This window comes from Carcharodon carcharias, chromosome 13 (genome assembly GCF_017639515.1).
Source record: "Carcharodon carcharias isolate sCarCar2 chromosome 13, sCarCar2.pri, whole genome shotgun sequence".
Classification (NCBI taxonomy): Eukaryota; Metazoa; Chordata; class Chondrichthyes; order Lamniformes; family Lamnidae; genus Carcharodon; species Carcharodon carcharias.
The window spans coordinates 127,454,078-127,476,664 of NC_054479.1; the positions used below are offsets into that span (position 1 = coordinate 127,454,078).

A 22,587-nucleotide genomic window follows, 5' to 3' on the forward strand; every position below is an offset into this window, starting at 1 on the left:
CTGACCTCAGTGCATTGGTATGCCGGCACCATCACCTCAGACTGAAGGCGGACAGGCTCTTCCATCGAAGAGTGCAGCAGACATCCCTTCCTGATGTACCCGAGCTTGCCTTTGCAGCTACAGCAACTGATGTATGACCAAGTCCAGAGGCTCCTCGTCTTTCTTGGACTCAGCATATTTCTGGCCGCCAGCTGTTCTCCGCATGTCAGAAACCTGGGAAGTCCCTGCCACCGCCTGCTGCGGATCAGACAGTACAATGTGGTCACCAGTTGGGACCTCGAGGCTACTCTACAACTAGGTCCCACCGAGGTGTGGGTCTCTGTGCTGGTTGGGGGTGTGGGTGAGCATTGGGTCTTCAATGTTGGTGTCCATAGATTCCCCTTCCATGATGCCCTCAGGGCTGGAGTCGAGGACCTAGCTCACGGACCCCCTCAACTGCTTGCCAGATGTGCCTGCAGAAGCAAGAAGAGGTAATAGTGCATGGCAGTGGACTGCAGAACACGGGACCTCACTCACAGTGTGGTTGTTAGTTGGATGCTGCACTGCTGGATTCTCACTTGGTTGAGTGCCACTGACCTCACCGTCAGCAGAGGAACGGTTCAGATTGTCGTCGGCCAGCTGGATGACTCTATATTCAAAGTCTTGAAGAAATTAATGTCGGACATTCCTCCACCAGTTTGCAACCTCTCCTTTTTGTTGTGCGCCAGCTTGTCCTGCATAAATACAGATGGAGAGAATGTAAGCTGGACACCTGCCACGCCAGATGAGAAAAGTGTGGCTTGTGTCAGTGGTGAGTGGTGCCATGGACGGGATGAGGACTCAGTCCTCAGAGCAGATGAACGTGTGTCTGAGAGAGTGCATGGTGATGTACCTTGAGCTGGCAATGACTAAGATCCCTGTGGGTGTGTAATGGGTGTGTGAGTGTTAGAGTTGAGAGTGATGAGAAGAATGACTTACCTTGGTGGAACAGTAGAGATCATTCATCTTCTTTTGGTGATGGGTGGCTGTCCTCTTTTGCAGGGTGCTGGTGCTGACCACCACTGCCACCGCCTCCCATGCTCGATTGGCAACCTTGCTTCCTGGTCTTCGCACAGAATGGGTTAGAGGAATTCACAATGGGCCGCCACTGCTTTCAGTAGGCGCTCGAGGGAGACGTCGCTAAATTTGGGGACAGCACGTTTCCTCTCTTTGGCAGCCATGTCATTCTAACAACTTCCTATGCCTTAGAGAGAGCTAGCTCTGTGCAGGGGTGCCCTTTAAATATGGCACCCAGATTACTGAAGGCATGAGGTGACAGCAGAGTGGGCGAATCACAGGCTTTCCCATCAGCGATCCGACGTGAAACCCATGCCTCTCAATTTTTAAACCAATTGCCACATGATACAGCGGAAAAAGTCTTTATTGCCATCGACAGGTTAAACACCACTTTCCCCGCTTTCGGACTTTGCCAATTTCTAGGATGATTCTGCCCACTTGCCTGTGATTTTCAATAGCACCACCCTCACATTAAATGCACTGCAACCCATGGGTAGAGTATTTAGCTATCTTCATATGAAGAGCAACAGTCATACATAACATGAAACACCAGCAAAATAAGTTAACTTACTTGTCAAATCCAGGAAACACTTCTGATTTTCCTTCCTGAAGGTGGTTATAATGACTTCCACTGATGCAGATTAAGCACTTCGGCTAAGGGAAAAGCAAACCATTCTTGAATGAATGGGTCAATAGCAGTAGATAAGTAAAAAAAAGTTTGTGTTCATAGTAAAGATGATCAATGGGCAAGAAGCTGGGTAACAGATAATATAATCAATGTTCAGCAAGTAAATCCATTACAAAGGCCAAAGTACTAACCATATATGTCCACAGAAATGCATTAGTTTTTTGGGAAACTTTTACTCTGAGATTGCCTTATCAGAAGGCTAATTTCCCCTGCAGAAGGGCAAAACTTGCTGAATAAATCTCTGCTGCAAAACACATAGCATTCTCAAGCTAGCTTGGAAGCTACAAATAAATACGCTGATGGAAATTTTATAGCTAATCAATTTTCATTTTGACCCTTGTCATTGTAATATTTCTTCCTTTACCAATCAGATATTCCAAAAGATTATGTAGGAAATTATCTGCAGGTAATGAATTATTACTGAGAATACAGAGTAAATAGATACAAACACGGTTAAGATCTCAAAGCAGTAAAATAATTAAAGTTGACATATTGTATTCTTCTACCAAGCTTCCGTTATATAAGAGACTTAATGTTCTTCTTGTCTAAGTGTGTTTCATGGCTGGTTAACTTACATGAATATTTGGGATCTCTGTTGCCATTAGGAGTGTAATTGTGAATCCAAGTGAGAGTCCCAAAATTGCAATATTGCCTTTTGAAACCTTTGGATGATTATTCAGGGTGTTGAAGGCCTCCTGTGAATCAGTAAATACAATGTTACAATATCCTTTGTGATTTAATAGCCACATTTCTATGAATTTGACAATAGCAAACCTCAAATGCTTGAACTGCCTTTGCTGCAGTGGCATTGGATCTTTAGCAGCAGATAACTTACATCATCCTTTGCCTGAGCTTCACTTGGCCCCATCTACTGGGGTCATTTATATACGGAGCGCAGGCACTCATGTCTTTCGTAGCACCACTTGGACGTCTGCATTGTGCATGCAAAGAAGGGAAAATATTGTAGTGCATTCCTGGCATTTTGTTAAAAAAAGGTCAAGCTTTTTGAATTTGACAATTTATTTAATGCAGGTGTTCAGAGAGCAAATTATTTATCACCCATCCCCACACCCCCAAATCTGCTATGTCGCAAATAACTGGAAATACACCTTATTATGACACAGCCGATGGTAAAGGCTGAGTTGTTCAAATCCCAGAGAGAAATTTGAAACAACTATCATAACCCATTTTTGCAACTTGTATGTTTCAAAATGCAGGCTTTGAATTCAGTAGTAATAAGGCCACTGAGTTTCAAGAGGTGTTTTATAAGACTAAATTAAACATTTATTAATACATGAAAGATTGTAAACACACACATATGTCAACAAAATTACTACAATCTCTACAAAAATCCCCTAATTAATCTGACTCTCAGTTACACCCCGGTTAAGGCAAACCTAAATCTCATAGATTTAAACTGACAATTGGCAGACAACACCCTGGACAGTCGCAGTTGAAGGCAGCTCACCACCACCTTCTTAAGGGCAACTAGGCATGGGCAATAAATGCTGGCCTAGTCAACAAAGCCCACACCCCATGAATGAATTTTAAAAAATCAAAATGAGTTTCTTTCACCTCTGAGTCCTTGCAGACAGCAGCTTAAGGCTTACTGGCTGGAGGCTTCTCACACTTGTTGGATCTTAAAATGTCTCTACCTTACACACAATCTCCTTCCTCCTTTATACATATGTTTCTCCTTGAATGTAAATTTTCCATTGTATCACTAGGCTTTTAACTTTACTTCTCCTATCAATAACATCCTTTCATCCCCCAATTTTATTAGCAAGCTGAAAAAAGTAAACACATTATTTGGCATCTTCTAGCTAGGTATAAGATTTCAGCTGCAGTCTTGAATGGTTTCTTTTAACAAATACAAATTTACACTTTACCTTCTACCCTCCTTACGTTTATCTAATTAACATTTCAAAACTACTATACATCAAAGCACTCAGTCTAGCTGGCTTTAGTCCAGTTAAGACCCAGACTCTACTAGAACTCTATTTTAAAACAATTTCCAATAACATTATTATATCTTTTTGACAATCTTACAGCATCACTGAGTTATTTGTGTTCCATTCTAATCAACGTGTATGTGGATGTGACATTACTTCCGGTAGAAGATGCCAAAAAGTTGAATTTTTTTTCTCTGCCAAGTTTAGGCATAACCACAGAGGAAATTCAAGGCCCAAATCTCCAATTTTTTTCAGATATGTACATTAGAAGTAGCATAAAAAGATACAACTGTTAGCATTACAAACTGAGCATTTCTAAATTGTAGACATCATCGAACATTATACTGTTTCATGATAATACTAACTTTCCCCAAAACAGGCACAAATCACTATAGCCATGCATAGACAAAATTGGACAGCAAACAGTGTGCGCCACCCTCAATGCAGGTATTCCCATTTAATGTGCATTCAAATAAGGCGTCTTCATTTTAATTGCAGTTTGCAAATTAGGGAATTTACATGAATAGCATGCCCTCCATTTTCATTTTAGCACAGTTACCATGCAGACTCAGTCTTTTAAAAACAAATCACTGCTCTCTCCACTCTCCCGCTAGCCGTTTCCCTCTCCTGACCCTCCTGCTTACCACCTCTCTCCTGGCCCTCCTGTTCGCCACCCCCATCCTGAAGCACTCACTCACCGCATGCCTCTTCAGAACGTCGCTGCTTCCCTCACACCAACTTGCTTGCAGCCCCTCTCCCATGCCCTTGATGTGAGCAAGGCTCAGGAGAGAGGCAGAAAGAAAGAGGGAACAGGTCAGGTAGCAGGAAGCAGCAAGGTCAGGTGTTGGAGCAGTAGGGTCAGAGGAAAAGAAGAGCAGAAGGGTATGGGGAAGTGATTGAGAAATAGAGATCCTCATACTGCCCATTCAGATTTATTCTTCAATTACAAAGATTCAGTTCCTTGGTTTGGTAATCACATCTCATCCATACCAGGGCATGCAAAGTGACAAGAATGGCTGTGATCTGTTGCTGTCAGACAGAGGAGAAAGATCCTCTTTTGCAACTGAATGTAATGCATTCTGAACCAATTTCATAGAACCATAGAATTGTTATAGAGTAGAAAGAGGCCATTTGGCCCATCATGTCTGCACCAGTTCTCTAAATGAACAATTCACTTAGTGCCATTCTCCCATCTTTTCCTGTGACCATGCATATGCTTCCTTTTCAGATAATAGTTTAATTCCCTTTAGAATGCTTTGAATGAACCTGCGTCCACCACACTCTCAGGCAGTGCATTCCAGACCTTAGTCATTTGCTGCGTGAAAAGCTTCTTTTCTCATACTGCTTTTGCTAATTATTTTAAATCTGTGCTCTCACTTTCTTGATCCTGTCACAATTGGGAACAGTTTCTCCCCATCTACTCTATTCTGGCATCTCATGATTTTGAATACCTCTATCAAACCTTATCTCAGCCTTCTCTTCCGCAAGGAAAACAGTCCCAACTTCTCAAATCTATCTTTATAACTGAAATTTCTCATTCCTGGAACCTCAACTTTGAAATAGCAACGTCACTTGGCTCAGGTTGCCATGTTGACATTGCTACCTTAGTTGGATGGCATTTACTGTGCCCTCTTAACTATGCAAGTGTTTAGAAAGGGCTAGGATATGACCCTCAACATAATGTAAACTAAAAAGCTGACCTCAAGAGGATGACAAACAGGGGAGGTGCTAACCACACGTTTATAGTACCTGTCCATTGGTCAGAGTAATTAGATTGTTAATTAACACTGTGGAAGCTACCAGCCCCCAAAAAGGATATACATACTGATGGTAAGGGGCTGAGGTGCTGGTGAGGTGATAATGTGCGCTGGGCAGCTGCCTTCTTCAGATGGAAATTGGACCAGTGGTGGAGGAGGAAGGTCGAGAGAAGAGTTTCCTAATACTAGAGAGCAGAATGCTGTTATCACAAGCTACTGAGATCAACAAACTCTGCCAACTGTCCATTTGTTCTCCGGGATCAGTAAACAGCTCTCAATTCTTACGGATTGTATAATTTTTTCCATCTAATTAGTTAATGTATCATATTTAATAAACTCAATAAACTATCTTAAAATTACATACGAATTGTTGACTGCCTATCTTAGGCATCTGTGGGCCTGAAACGGATTGTAATTTTCCAAAAAAAAGCTAATGGCAAAACAGTATAGGTGGTTTCTCAGTATCAAAACAAAGTGTTTTTTTTTTAAAAAACTTGTCAGTCAACAACACTACTATTTGAATTTGGAATAATTTTTAAATTAAAAAAAAGTCAGGCACAATCTAGTACAGGCTTGTCCAACCTTTTCACTTGGTGGGGCAGGGGTGGGGGGCTACATTATAAATTTTTGGAAGAAAAGGAAACAGGCTGAGAGGGATAGAAAGTTATCTATCATTCCAAACAACACACATCGGCGGTTCTGTGAAGAAGCTGCAGATGAGGAGGCTAATTTATTGCCTTACCTTCACAGCCTGATTGAGCACTGATTCAATGAGACATCTGCCCTTGTTTTTGCAAGCCACATGAAGTCAAGGCATGTCCATGTACTTGATGTAGCGCCATGGCGCATCCCAGACCTGATGCCCATCTGTCAACCCGTGAAGAGCCCAACACCCCCCACTACATGCTGTATCAGGGCCCTGCCACATCTGCCTCACAGGCCAACCTTTGGACAAGCCTGATCTACAAACAAGCAAAATTGAAAAATTATTGCCTGGAATCAAGTAGAAATGTTTAGTTTTTGTTTTAAAGATATTATAAAATTGGACTGTAAAGTTTCTTCAGAACTCCAGAAAGAGATACAGTGGCAATTAATGGGATGCCGCACTTAGAATAATAGATAGGTTTAGGGGAAAAGGACACAACAAATGGGAATTTGAATAACTGACCTTGGGTGTGGTTCAACGGAATATATAAATTTGGATATTGATGTACGCTCTACTGAAAGGAAAGCTTAGATGAGATGAATAAGGTGACAGCTATCTCTTGGAGGTATTTGTGTCTCTGCCTATGAACATTTTGAGGGAATCAAATTTGATAATCTGGCCACTACCCAAGACATTGGGACCGTGCTGGGGGAGATGAGCAAAGATCTAGAGACAAGAGACCCCCTTTGATCTTTTGAGAAGATTACCAGAAAGTCAGGAAGAATTATTGAATGGCGCATCCTTTTAAAGACAGTGAAATCCCGGATGAAGGAGTAGTTTGCCAGGATACACAGCATGATCCCTATAGGCCTGATAAATCTTCCACAAATGCAAAACGAGGATTTGTGGGAGAGGGCAGAGATTACCACCAAACACGATGAAGTGATGTGTAGCAGAAGAAAATTTGAAAAAAAAACACCAGAGACCACATCCAACAGATAGGGAAATGTATGAAGATGACTTACGAATGTGAAATTCCAACACAGGATTGAAAAAGGAATTCGGACACCGGTGTGAGTATGCAGTAGTGATCTATGAATGTGAAGTAACTGACATATGGCCTGACGAGTAAGAAAACATTTTTAAATGATCAAGGCACTGACACAGACTCCATAAAGAAACTGACTTTAAGACAATTAATTTTAGCCCCTCTGGCCACTACCATCTTAGAGTCAAATTAAAGTAAAAGGAATTTTGGATTGAGACAATTGATGGCTATGGAGAAATAATACTTAATGAGAATTATCCACAAGACAGATACAGGTGAAAGGAGAGCTGGAGAATCTTTTAAGTCCATGCATAATCTATTGCTTTAATTACATCTATTTATATGCTTAGTGCCCGGAAATTAGCAACACTCCTGCAAAAGAATAAGGCCGGGATTTTACGATCGCGTTGTGGCAGGAGCCACTATGGGGGATACGGTGGGCCAGCCAAAAGTCCACTGACATTCGGCGGGACTGAACGATCCCGGTGGTGTGCGAGGCCAGAGAATCCCGCCCTAAGGATATTTCCCTCCCAAAGGAAGTAACTGTAAGATCAGCAGGTGTGGCGTGCCAAATCAATTAATCAGATAGTTCTAGTAGATTTAGTATGTTTTCTATGATACGTAATCAAAGAACTAGGGAAACAGCTTGAGGTTTAAAAATAATAATGTTATCTAAAAATTAGTTGTGAGATGTCAATAAGGATATTTCCTTCTCAAAGGGGGAAATTATAAGAAATTGGGGTCTTTAATCAGTGGGTATTTTGTGCATTTTATGGGATTAGATAAACAGCATTGATTTTCTCTCTGGAAGGAGAATTTCTAAACACTTTGACTTTGAAACAGTCCCTGGAAATAGCAACGTCATTTGGTTCAGGTTGCCATGTTAACATTCCTACCTTGGTAGGATGGCATCTTCTGTGCCCCCTTATCTATGCAAGTGTTTAGAAAAGACCAGGATATGACTCTCAGCATGACGTAAACTAAAAAGCTGACCTTGAGCAGGATGACGAACAGAAAAGGGGCTAACCATCCTGACATGTGGAGTACCTGCCTTGTATCCATTGGTCAGAATGGTTAGATAGATGATTGACACTGGGTAGGCTACCAGCCCCCCAAAAAGGTATATATATTGGTATTATACCGGTGGTAGGGGCCCCAAGGTGCTGGTGAGGTGGCAGTGCTCATGGGGCAGCTGCCTTCTTCAGGTTGTAGATGGACCAGGGAGTAGGAGGAAGATCGAGGGAAACGTTTCCTAACACTTGTGCTAGCGAGCATAATGCTGTAATCACAAGCTCTCCCAACTTTCCATTTGTTTTCCGGGATCAGTAAACCTCTCTCAACTGCTGCAGGTTGTATACTTTTTCCTTACTAATTACATAGGAACATATGAAATAGGAGCAGAAATAGGCTTTTCGGCCCCTTGAGCCTGCTCCGCTATTCAATAAGATCGTGGCTGATTTGTTTGTTGTTTCCTGTTCCACATTCCCATCTACCCCCAATAACCTTTGATTCTTTTGCCTAACAAGAATCTATCTACCTCTGTCTTAAAAATATTCAGTGACCACATTCCACTGCCTTCTGAGGCACAGGGTCCCAAAGTTGCAAAACCATCCAAGAGAAAAAAATTTCTCCTTATCTCTGTCCTATAAGGGCGACTCCTAATTCTAAAATTGTTAATGGATCATATCTAAACTGTTGCTTTTTAATATACTATCTTAAAATTACATATGAATAGTCAATTACCTATCTTAGGTACCTGAGGACCCCGAATCCAAAAGTCTTACGGGCATTGAAGTGGATGATCAGCCATGATTGTATGGAATGGTGGAGCAGGCTCAATGAGCTGAATGGTCTACTCCTGCTCCTATGTTCCTACGTTCCAATAACACCTGCGGGCTCTCACATGAAGTGAGAAGTATAACAGAAAAATGCAGTAATGCCGCCCACGGATTGGATTGCCTTTCTATTCTTTTTCTTGATAGAGTAACTTTTTATACAACATATTGACCTGCAAACCCATGATATATTTCGAGGGAGTGTTGCTTGAATAGTGAGCTTGCAAACTACTCTTGCCTAGCTAGTCACTTATGAGGGAAAAAAGTTAGTGCTGTTCGAATCATGGATCAGAGGCAGGCTGTCCAGAAAGAGACAAAAGACATACTATTTTCACCAAGAGCAGAAGAATGATTTTTGCTTTACATGTCTTGAAGGCAAGTGTGAATGTCTAATCTGAGGTGAGAGAGGTGCAGTCAAAAAAAAGAGCCATGTCGAGAGGCACTTTGCAACAATCCACATGCATTTAAAGAAAGATTTTCTGTCAGGAAGCAGTCTATACACAAAAAAGTGTGAACTGAAGGCAGCAATGCTGAGACAGCAATCATTTTTTACCATATTGAAATTAAGGTAAGATCAGTTTCCTTTATATGAAATATTATATTGTAGTTATAATATCTAAATATTTAATTTGCATTTACCTATCCCTATTTTTTCAATATATGTTTAAGTAGCTTATGATATTTTTCATTTACCAGAAGTAGCTTTAGGTGAGAAAAGGTTGGAAGCCCCTGGTCTGGATCATTAATATATATCAGGAAAAGCAAGGGTCTGAACACTGACCCATGGGGATCTTCACTACATTATATCCTTCAGCCCAAAAAACATCCATTAACCCCTACTCTCTGTTTCCTGTCACTCAGCCAATTTCTTGTCTATGTTGCTAGTGTCCCTTTTATTCCATGAGCTCTAACTTTGTTCACAAGTCTGTTATCTGGCACTGTATCAAATGTTTTTTGGAAGTCCATGCATACTTCATCAACCAGCACTGCCCTCATCAACCCTCTCTGTTACCTCTTCAAAAATCACCGGCAAGCTATTTAAAAACTAATTGCCCTTAACAAATCCATGCTGGCTTCCCTTAATTAACCTGCATTTGTCTATGTGACTATTAATTTTGTCCTCAATTATTGTTTCTAGAAGTTTCCCCACCATAGAAGTTAAACTGACTGGCCCATCTTTGCACCCTTTTTTGAACAAGGCTGTAATGTTTGCAATTCTCCAGTCCTCTGCACCACCCCTGAGTCTAAGGAAGGCTGAAAATTTAGACTAATTTAGGCCAATTGGCATGAAGAGCATGACCATAGTCTGATCCATACCAGTATCCACTGAAAGGGAATGCAGCAAGGGGACAAGAGGTGCCACAATGGCACAAAGAGGCTGAAATACAGAACTATAATGGGAGGTTGGGGACTTGATGGATTGAAAGAGGCAAAAGGCAGTTCAAGTCCTATTCTTCTTGATACACCATGCAAGCCCCTTCCCACTCATTCCTACCCAACTCCTTCACAGAGCTGTTAGATGCTGCCCTCAAAATACTGCCAATTCCAGTGGACCCAGACTTTGGAATCTCTTCTGAAAAATGTTGGGAAACCATCCCTTACTAACAGACCCCAAGCTCCCTAATGTTGATAATACAATTTAGCATATATCTTATTCTTACAAAACCTTAGACTAACTGAGTCCCACCGTGGGAGACTTGACAATAAATAAATTCAAACTACTAAAGGCAGAAAATGGATCCATAAGAAATAACAGAGCTAAAGTATAAACTCAATTATGTAAAGATTTACCACAGGTAAAATTGCATCATCCTTACATTATGCTTTTGGGATTTAGTTCCTCTTAATTATTCAGTGAATAATAAATTGACAGTCAATCCAAATTTTACAATTCTTTTACATATTAGCACTTCTGGCATTGATATTTTCCTAACAGGGTGCTCCATAAATATCCGCCAACTACCCAATTATCACATTTGCAAATCCAATGTAATTGAAACATTGCAACCCAATAAAATATAGTTTACCTCAAAGTAAGATAGTTTTGGGTCGAAGACTTGCAGTGAATGTGGGACCTCCTTATGATCCAAGTAAGCCAAAGCTAAGGTCGCAAATCCTCGTGATGCAAGAAGAGCTGCACGGTATTCAACCAGGCCTCCTCCACCACCCCACATATCCAAAACTGCAGGAAATGGTCCAGGACCTAATAAAGACAACAGTAAGTATAGTTCTAACATGCAAGTTGTTGCAATTCAGTTAGACATTGTGCACTACAGCTGAATGATTACTACACATTAAAAGCAAATTTTGTAGAACTTGCATGTATATAGCCTCTTTAGATGTTTCACAAATAGAAAGAATAAACATTTTATATAGCACTTTGCACAATCACAAGGCAACCCAAAACACTTCTGAAGTGTAGTCACTGTTGTAATGTATGAAACATGGCAGCCAATTTGCACTCAGCAAGAGCCTACAGATAGAAATTAAATACATGACCAATTAATCTGTTTTTATATGCTATTGGTTTAATGAGAGATTAATGTCAATCAGGATGCTGGGGAAAATTCACCCGTTTTTCAAATAATGCCATAAGATTCTTATAATTCACTTGAGAAGGCAAACAGTGCCTTGATTTAACATCTCATGTGAAAGACAGCTTCTTTAACAGTGCAACATTCTCGGTCCTAACACTGACCGCTGGGGAACAACTTTTCGGACTGGAGGAAGGTTTACAGGGGTCAGTGTTAGGACCCCTGCTCTTCCTGATATATATTTATGGCATGGACCTTAATACAGGCCTAGATGTATAGGGCACAATTTCAAAATTTATAAATGATACAAAAATTGGATGTATTGTGAACCATGTGGAGGATAATGTTGAACTTCAAAAGGACATACACAAGTTGGTAGAATGGGCAGACAAGTGCAGATGAAGTTCAATGTGGTGAAATGTCAAGTAGTGACGCATTTTGGTAGGAAGAACATAAGGGACAATATAAATAAAGGGTATAACTCTAAAGGGGTGGCAGGAGCAGAGGGACCTGGATGTATATGTGCATAAGACTTGATGCAAAATCATGAGTATCTTCCCACTGGTGGAAGAAACAAGAAGCATAGGACACAGGTTTAAGGTAACTAACAAAGCAGCATTGGCAACACAAGGAGAAACTTTTTCATGCAGTGGGCAGTTGAGATCTGGAATGCACTGCTGAAGATTGTGGTGGATGCAGGTTCAATCGAGGCATTCAAGAGGGATTGGATTACTATCAGAGCTACAGGGAAAAGGCAGGGGCAGTGGCACTAAGTGAATTGCTTCATCAGGAAGCCAGCACAGACAAGGCAGGTCAAATGGCCTCCTTCGGTGCTGTAACCATTCTATGGCCGGAATTTTCTGTCCTTTGGTGATGGGTGCCATGGCGGGCGCAGGAGGACAATATGGTGGGAAGGTCAAAAATTGCTTTCATGTCCTTGTCAAACCAGTCAGCCATCGTCTGCTCCACCCGTCAACAGCAGGCTGCCTTTCCATCCAACGTCGGCAACCTGATTTGAATGCATTTGCATCTCATCATCTTACCTGCCCACCGGAATCAACCCCAAGGTCAAATTTACCTCCCACTTCTGCATGACTTCAGAACGACGTGATTCAAAACAGCATTTAAAATGTGACGAACTGAACTTTGAGGGGAGCTCGGGGATGAGTGCACACTAACGTTGCACAGCGCTCGCAGGGGTCGCCCATTCGACTTCAAGGAAGAGGCCGCGCATTCAGGCAAGGGTACAGGCCAGTTACTTTTTTCCGGCAGCCAGACAGTGCGTTGCAGAGGCAAGGACTGCACTGCAATTGGGATGAGGGGGGGGTGCAAGGCAGTATGGTCTGATGGTAGTGCACAAGCACATACTCTAGGGAGCCGAGTGGGGGGGGAAACAGCCACGCATTAGGAAAACCTTGCATAAAGCGACTATTCTTCCGCAGCTGAGACAGTTCAGGTGCAGTATTGACATGCTTGGAGTCGGGCCTCTAGCTTATCTGCCCACTCAAGCAACGCAGACGCATGAAAGTGCCACCAAATGCTCCTGAACTTTTCACCCCTCGGGTGTAGACTGAAAATTAATGAGTGCTTTAGGGGGCTGCAGAACAATGGCACGACTGGACAAGTTGTACTATCTCCTTGCGAAAGCTGGCCATGAAGCAGTCACTGGTGGAGGCGCTCACAGCCCCTAGCAATGTCTTCATTCGGGTTTGGACCAGTCTCCCCCACAGTTCAAGCCAACAGCGCAGCCTTGCAGTGCAGGTTAGGAGAATGCCTGAGCTGAGAGCAAAGCTTGCAGTCCAGTGGGCGAAGCTACCACCAGTCAGTCAAGTGGAGTGGGGCGGAGGTGGATGGGGTTTCAGGCAGCCATGCCATACTCTAAACTCTGGTCATCCAAGTGGTGGCCAGCACTCTCCAACATGCATTAAGGGGCCTTGAGATGGAGCCGCACACGTAACCAGGTGAGGTTGCTAGGAGACTAATGCTAACCCACACGTCTCTCTCTTTTATCCTGCAGGAGTATAACATCAGGAGTTTGTAGCCTGGTGGCTTATGGCTAACAGAGAGCGGTGATGAAGGAGAAGAGCAACAGAGGTGCCTGTGCATGCTGCTGAAGAGCTACAGCAAGCCATCGCAGGTTGGCGCCTAGCGAGACCCAGGGTCTATAGACAGTGCTAGTTATTCATGCAGATGACCAAGTGCCAGTGTCGACAAAAACTGCGCATGTTCAGGAACTAAAAACAAAAAAACTGCGGATGCTGGAAATCCAAAACAAAAACAGAATTACCTGGAAAAACTCAGCAGGTCTGGCAGCATCGGCGGAGAAGAAAAGAGTTGACGTTTCGAGTCCTCATGACCCTTCGACAGAACTGTCGAAGGGTCATGAGGACTCGAAACGTCAACTCTTTTCTTCTCCGCCGATGCTGCCAGACCTGCTGAGTTTTTCCATGTTCAGGAACTGTTTGATCGCAAATGCCACTTGCCACAGAATTTGGTACCATGGAGGCTTGGAGGGCATCCGCTGCCAGTGGCTGTGAAAGTAACCACGAAGCTCAATTTTTACCCCACTGGCTCCTTCCAGGGCTTCACAGGTGACTTCTGCGGGATTTTGCAAGCCTCCACATACAAGTGCATCCAAGAGGTCACGGACGTCAGATTCGTGAAGGCACACAACTTTGAGCATTTCGAACTGGTTCAAGCAAGCCAGGAAGAAAGAGCACTGGGATTTGCACATTTGGTTTTTCACAAGTGCAGGGTGCCTCATGTGGCGCTTAGATCTCTGTGGCAACAAGCAGTGCAATATGTGAACCACAAGGGCTTGCTGAATGTTCAGCTGATCTGCGACCACAACAAATGCATCCTGCAAGTCTACATATGATTCCCAGGGAGTGTCCACGGCCCCTACATTCTCAGTAGGCCTCAGATCCCTTATGCCTTCCAGGGTCCACAGAGACTGAAGGGTTAGCTCCTCGGGTACAAGGGATACCCGCAGAGGATGCAGCTGATGACACCGAGGAAAAGGTGATGAGACCATTGCATCATCCAGACGAGGCAGGCACACTTGGGAGGCCCTCACAGCTGCTAGATTAATGGAGGATGATGACGACATGCAGTGAGGATATTCCACAGATCCTCAGGTTGTATGTGTGAATGTTTGACTCCTGTCTGGCTGATGCCAGCACACATACACTCTGGAATAAGACTCCTATCATGGAGACACAGCGGATGTCCATAGTCCCTACATAACAGGAGGATGATGACGACATGCAATAGGGACACTCCATAGATCCTCACATATTTTATGTGACTGTGACTCCTATCTGGCTGATGGCAGCTTGCTCGCACTCTGTGAACAGAGTCACATCATGAAGATACAGCGAGGAAACTTTAACTTCTCCTGATCCTATGGCATCCGTTGTGAGCTAAACCTTTCAGGACCATACTGTCACTGGACACAGATGCTAATGAGCCGGGGGGGCAGCTGCACCTCAAAGGTGTTGAGGGCACACAGAGAAAATGATGGAACTCTGTGCTGCTGGCCCAGGAAATTTTGGCAGCAATGATAAGCCCCATCGAAGTGCAGGCATGACTGATGTGTCCAGTTACTGTGAAGATGCACCATCAGTGTGCTGGGAAGGTTGCACAAAGCACAGGGAGGAGGCCCTGGCGTTTATCTTGTGCAGGAACCAAGCTGTCACTTCAGACTGACATGAACACTGTTCATCGTAATAAGGAGCCATAGACAAGGTTACATTGTTGGGAATTTATTTACAATAATCAACATTATGTGCAAGTGATAAACGTCCATGCCCATGTGGTGAAACTACATTATTTTAACCTTCCTAACCCTGCCGCTACATCTTGGTGCTGCCACGACATTCACAGAGGAGGTGTAGGCAGCCTGCTGACAGCTACACCATCTGTAATGACCTTTACAGGAGTCCTCTGGAGGGCCAAGACCTGGAGGGCCCCAGCCTGCTTTCGGGGACCTGCTGTGTGGCAGTGGCACCCTCCTCGGCACGTGGAGCTGGAGCTGCAGGGGCCACAGGAACAGGGGTTTATGGTGAGGCAGACATTCCTGGAGTCACCTGGGTAGATGGCCCCGAGGTGTGCACCTGATGATCCTCCTCCCTATGGGTGCCTGAGGGTCCCTGGCTGACTCCTTGAGGGGGAAGAGAACCTGCAGAGAGATCGAGCTGCCCCACTCCCCACTGGTGTTGACACAGTTGGAGGCCAATTATGGTGTTAGCGATGGAGTTCAGCCCTTGCAGCAGTGCAGGAGCGATGTCCTGGACCAAGGTCTCCATGGCTGCCGCCATCCTACCAGTGTTGACCTCGATGTGTTGGCATGCCGGCGCTATCGCCTCTGAACGAAGGCAGAGGGACTCCTCCAAGATGCCTTGCAATCTGAGGATGCAATGGACATCCTTTCTTAATGTTGCCAAGCCTGCCATTGCAGCACCAGCAACTGAGGTATGACCGAGTCCAGAGGTTCCTCATCTGACTTGGACTCGGAGGACTTCTGGAAGCCAGAAATCTGTTAAGTGCCGGAAACCTGGGGAGTCCCAGTTGCCGCCTGCTGTAGATAAGACAATGCGGGCAGGCGATGGCGGAGTGGTATAATAATAGAGTAATTCAGCTGGCCAGCAACAATCTGGACCATTCCAGGCCGTCACTAGTAATCCAGAGACCCAGGATAATGCTCTGGGGTTCTGGGTTCGAATCCCAGCACAAAAGGCGGTGGAACTTGAATTCAATAAAAATCTGGAATTAAAAGTCTAACGATGACCATGGAACCATTTTTGTTGTAAAAGCCCATCTGATTCACTAATGTCCTTTAGGGAAGGTAATCTGCCATCCTTACCTTGTCTGGCTTACATGTGACTCCAGATCCACAGCAATGTGGTTGACTCTTAAATGTCCTCTGAACAGGGGAAATTAGGAATGGGTAATAAATGCTGGCTTAGCAAATGACGCCCAGAAATAATAGAAAAAAACGTGCTCACCAGATTGTAACCCCAAGGCTACTCTAGAGCTAGGTCACACCAAGCTGTGTCTCTCTGCACTGGTGGAAGGTGTGGGTGAGTGTAGTGATAGGTTTTTAATTAAGGTGTCATCAGACTCTGCTTCCAAGGTGTCTTCAGGCTTGAGTCAAGGACCTGGGTCGTGGACCCCCCAGCTGCTTACCAGATGTGTCTGCAAAAGCATTGAGAGATAATTAGTGCATGGCAGAGGACTGCGGAACAGGGGAACTGACTCACAACATGGTTGTCTGATGGATGTTGCACTACTGGATCATCATTTGGTTGAGCACTGTTGACCTCACCATGAGCACAGGAATGGTCCAGATTGTTGCTGGCCAGCTGAATTACTCTATTTTCAAAGTCTGTGAGGACCTTAGTGTCACACATTCCTCCAGCAATCTGCGATCTCTCTCTTTTAATGTGTGCCAGCTTGTCCTGCATGAATATGAATGCTGTATAAGCAGGACGCCTGCCAGGCTAGATGATAAGGATACCTGGCATGTGTGTGGTAATTGGTGGAGAATACGATCTGCAGGACAGGTAAGGATGTGTGTGAGAGAGTGAATGGTGATGTCCCTTGAACTGGCAGTGAGAGAGATTCCAATGGGTATGTGATGAGCTTTTCAGTGTGAGTTGAGAATGATGAAAAGAGTGACTTACTCTGGCAGAACGGAGGAGATCATTTATCCTCTTTCGGCACTGGATAGCTGTCCTCTTTTGCAGGGTGTTGGTGCTGACCGCCGCTGCCACTGCCTCCCATGCTGCATTTGTCACCTTGCTTGCTGATCTTTGCCCAGAGCAAGGGTAGATGACTTCACGGTGGGCCTCCACAGCATCCAGTAGGTGCCCGAGGGAGGCGTCGCTAAATTTGGGGGCAGCATGTTTCCTCCCTTTGGCAGCCATGACTTTCCAGCAGCTTCCGATGCCTTAGAGAGGGCTATCTCGGTGTAGGGGCACCCTTTAAATATGGTGTCCGGATTACTGAAGGCCTGAGGTGATGGTAGGGCAAGCGAATCAGAGGCCGCCCCACCAGCGACCAGGCATGTTTTCCAGAAATGCATAATTAATGAGGCGGGACCTGCCGGGAATGGGACAATCCAGCACAAGAAGCCGCCATTACGGCCAGGAGGTAAAACTTCCATTTTCCTGCAAATCTGCATTGATTCCACCCTATGATTAAATGCAGGCTCTTATTCTAAGCTACTGCTTCCTGGTAAGTTCCTTTAGAAAAATAATTGCAGTACAATTCTTAGTGGAATCAAGTTCTATGAAAAGAGCCCACAACTTAGTAAGAATTGATTAGGCTGAAAATTCATCCAATGCAAGTTAGATCATAAAATATTAGAAATGGAAATAACACATTGATAGAAGAGGAATGACCTTCTAAAGTTTGGAATAACGCACAACTGTGAGTGCATTACTCTGCAAATGGGTTTGTTGTGGGCGATCTGAGAGTTCACAATATTGACAGTTGAAAATAAAAAGTGTTTTATTTCATTGCATCTCTTATACAGATAAAACAAGACATAATTCAGAACTTCCTGTTCAATCACATTCCCAAATTACCTGACAATCCTAAATTTAAATGTTTCATCACTGGCAGTAGGTTCAACTGACCGCTTACCACAGAAATTTATGACAAATACCTAAATTCAGAACTTAAAATGAGATTACGTAAACAGGGAGTAAATTTGAGAAGTGTACTTGTTTAAAATACTACCCTATTTAATACCGTGATGAAATAATCTCACTATGTTATACTACTTATATCTCTGGCAGTGTAACGGATGAATCACAGTGCAGAAGAGGCCCTTCGGCCCATCGAGTCTGCACCAACATGTGAGAAACACCTGACCTACCTACCTAATTCCATTTACCAGCACTTGGCCCATAGCCTTGAATGTTATGATGTGCCAAGTGCTCATCCAGGTACTTTTTAAAGGATGTGAGGCAACCCACCTCCACCACTCTCCCAGGCAGCGCATTCCAGACCATCACCACCCTCTGGGTAAAAAAGTTTTTCCTCACATCCTCCCTTAAACCTCCTGCCCCTCATCTTGAACTTATGCCCCCTTGTGATTGACCCTTCAACTAAGGGGAACGGCTGCTCCCTATCCATACCTATCCATCCTGTCCATGCCCCTCATAATCTTGTAGACCTCGATCAGGTCACCCCTCAGTCTTCTCTGATCCAACGAAAACAACTCAAGTTTATCCAACCTCTCATCATAACTTAAATGTTTCATCCCAGGCAACATCCTGGTGATTGTACCCCCTCCAGTGCAATCACATCCTTCCTATAATGTAGCGACCAGAACTGCACACAGTACTCCAGCTGTGGCATCACTAAGGTTCTATACAACTCCAACATGACCTCCCTACTTTTGTAATCTAAGCCTCGATTGATAAAGGCAATTGTCCCAAATGCCTTTTTCACCACCCCACTAACATGCCCCTCTGCCTTCAGAGATCTATGGACACACACGCCAAGGTCCCTTTGTTCCTCAGAACTTCCTAGTGTCATGCCGTTCATTGAATACTTCCTGGTCAAATTATCCTTCCAAAGTGTATCACTTCACACTTTTCAGGGTTAAATTCCATCTGCCACGTATCTCCCCATTTGACCAACCCATCTATATCTTCCTGTAGCCCAAGAGACTCAACCTCACTGTTAACCACCCAGCCAATCTTTGTGTCATCCGCAACTTACTAATCCTACCCCCCACAGTCATTTATGTCGTTTATATAAATTATGAATAATAGGGGACCGAGCACAGATCCCTGTGGTACACCACTGGACACTGGCTTCCAGTCACTAAAGCATCCTTCTGTCATCACCCTCTGTCTCCTACAACTAAGCCAATTTTGAGTCCACCTTATCAAATCACCCTGTATCCCATGTGCATTTGCCTTCTTTATAAGTCTCCCATGTGGGACCTTGTCAAAGGCTTTGCTAAAATCCATATAAACTACATCAACTGCACTACCCTCATCTACACACCTGGTCACCTCCTCAAAAATTCAATCAAATTTGTTAGGCATGACCTCCCTCTGACAAAGCCATGCCGACTATCCCTGATCAAACCTTGCCTCTCCAAGTGGAGATAGATTCTCTCCTTCAGAAATTTCTCCAATAGTTTCCCTACCACTGATGTGAGACTCACTGGTCTGGAGTTCCCTGGCTTATCTCTATAGCCCTTCTTAAATAGTGGAACCACATTAGCTGTTCTCCAGTCCTCTGGCACCTCCCCCGTGGCCAGAGAGGAATTAAAATTTTGGGTCAGAGCCCCTGCGATCTCCTCTCTTGCCTCCATCAACTGTCGGGACACAAATCATCCGGACCTGGAGATTTATTCACTTTTAAGTCTGTCAACACCTCCAATATCTTGTCACTCCCTATATTAATTTGCTTAAGAACCTCGCAGTCTCTCTCCCCGAGTTCGATACCTTCATCCTCATTCTCTTGGGTGAAGACGGATGTGAAGTATTCATTCAAAACTCCAGCGATGTCCTCTGGCTCCACCCATAGATTGCCCCCTTGGTCCCTTATGGGCCCTACTCTTTCTCTGGTTATCCTCTTCCCATTGATATACTTATAGAACATCTTGGGATGTTCCCTACTTTTACCAGCCAGAGCTTTCCCATATCCCCTCTTTGCTCTCCTAATTGCTTTCTTAAGCTCCACCCTGCACTGTCTGTACTCCTCTAATACCTCTGTTGATTTGCTTCCCTTGTACCTGCTAAAAGCCTCTCTTTTCCTTCTCATCGTAACCTGAATATCTTTGGTCATCCATGGTTCACTGGGCTTGTTACTCCTTCCTAGAGGGAACATGTTGAGCCAGTACCCTCCCCATTTCCTTTTTGAACACACCCCACCCCCGTTCCTCTGTAGATTGCCCCACAAGTAACTGTTCCCAGTCTACCTTGGCCAGACCCTGCCTTATTTTACTAAAATCCACTCTCCTCCAATCCAAAACATTTTTTTGCAACTTGTCGATTTCTTTGTCCATAACAAACTTAAAATGCACCATGTTGTGGTCTCTTTCACTAAAATACTCACCCACCATCACCTCAGCCACCTGTCCGGCTTCATTCCCCGGAATTAGGTCCAGCAATGCACCGTCCCTTGTTGGGCCCTCCACATATTGACCTAAAAAGTTCTTCTGTACACATTTCAAGAAATCCACTCCATCCAAGCCCTTAACACTATGTCTATCCCCTATTGTTATTGTTTTTATACACCTCCACAAGTTGTGCACATATTTGCTCAATTTCCCGCTATCTAGGGGTCTATAATAAACACTTAATAATGTGGTTGTCCCTTTATTCCTAAGCTCTACACACAAAGCTTCATTTGATGCCCCCTCCAAGATATCATCTCTCCTTACTGCAGTAACTGACTCCTTAACTAATAATGCACCGCCTCCTCCTCTTTTACCCCCTCCCCTCTCTCGCCTGAAGATACTATATCCTGGAATTTTGAGCTGCCAATCCTGCCCTTCCCTAAACCACATCTCAGTGATTGCTACTATACCACAATTCCACGTGTCAACCCTCACCCTTAACTCATCCGTTTTACCTGTAATACTCCTGGCATTAAAGTAGAGGCCATCCAGCCTTGCTTTACTCCCTTGAAGCTTATTGCAACTGTACTCCCTCTGACTTGATTGTTTTACTGTATTATGATGTGTTTCTATTCTGCTAACATTTTGTGTCCCCTCCCCCAGCCGAATTAGTTTAAACTCCTCTCAACAGCACTAACAAACCCGCCCACAAGGATGTTAGTCCCACTCAGGTTCAGATGTAGACCTGCTCATACAGGTCCCACCTTCCCCAGAAACAGTCCCAGTGATCCAGGAATCTAAAAACCCTCCCTCCTGCACCAACTCTTAAGCCACGTATTCATCTGTGCTATTCTCCTATTTCTGAGCTCGCTAGCATGTGGCACTGGGAGTAATCCAGAGATTACAACATGAGAGGTCTTGCTTTTTAGTCTAACTCCCTGAATTCTTGATGCAAGACCTCATCCCTCTTTCTACCTATGTCATTGGTACCAACATGCACCATGGCCTCTGCCTTATCACCCTCCCCCTTCAGGATGCCCTGCAGCCGTTCAGTGACATCCAGGACCCTGGCACCAAGGAGGCAACATACCATCCTGGAGTCACGTTGACGGCCACAGTAGCACCTATCTGTTCCCCTGACTATAGAATCCCCTTTTAATATTACTCTTTATCCCTTCCTCCCCTCCTGTACAGACAGGCTGCTTGTGATGCCGGAAGCTTGGCTCTGTCCGCACTCCCTGGAAGAACCAGCGCCCTCATCAGCCTCCAAAACGGAATACCGATTTGCAAGCGGGACCCCAGGGGACTCCTGAACTACCTGCCTGTTTCTCTTGGACTGCCTGGTGGTCACCCATTCCCTTCTTTCCTCAAGCCCCTTCATGTGCGGTGTGACCACCTCTCTAAACGTGCTATCTACGATGCTCTCAGACTTGCGAATGCTCCACAGTGTCCCCAGCCTCCGTTCCAGCTCTGAAACCCGAGCTTCCAGGAGCTGCAGCTGGACACACTTCCTGGTCCTGGGCACTGGAAATGCCCCCGGCTTTCCACATGGAGCACGAGGAGCACACCATGGCTTTGAGCTCTCCTGCCATGACTTATCCCTTTAAATTAAACCTTTTAAAATCAATTACTCTAGGGCCCTTCTTTCCTGATCCTCGTTACTGTAGAATATACAAACTGTAAACCACAAAAAGACCTTAAACTATAAGCGATTAAAGCAGTAAATACCTTACCCACTACTTCCCAGTGATTCCTTTCTCTTGTAGCCTCTCCTGCTGCAGCACGCTCTGAAGATTTAAGAAGTTGGATAGCAAGGAAAAATACAAAGAGCACCTCATCCCCTATGCACTGAATTCCCGCTTTGCACAAAGTCCGAATACCCACTCTGGCTGCGCCCCACTCAGGATGTGCTCTCTCTCCTGTTTGTGTGCAATCACTACATCTTGATCTCCAGAATGCCCTTAAATGGTGCAATAAAAATCACGTCCATTTCAATTGTTCCAT

General features: G+C 44.3%; 1 protein-coding gene across 2 annotated transcripts in view; it reads right to left on the reverse strand.

Annotated features, from left to right (window-relative positions):
* LOC121285499 (peroxisomal succinyl-coenzyme A thioesterase-like) overlaps positions 1-22,587 on the reverse strand; it is a 67,708-nt gene that overhangs the window by 12,033 nt on the left and 33,088 nt on the right. For both annotated transcript variants that reach the window (XM_041201997.1, XM_041201996.1), the window contains 3 exons: positions 10,989-11,164; positions 2,299-2,418; positions 1,607-1,689 (listed from right to left, as the gene is read on the reverse strand). In XM_041201997.1, the coding sequence (XP_041057931.1) occupies positions 1,607-1,689; positions 2,299-2,418; positions 10,989-11,164 (379 nt within the window). The remainder of the gene's footprint in view (positions 1-1,606; positions 1,690-2,298; positions 2,419-10,988; positions 11,165-22,587) is intronic.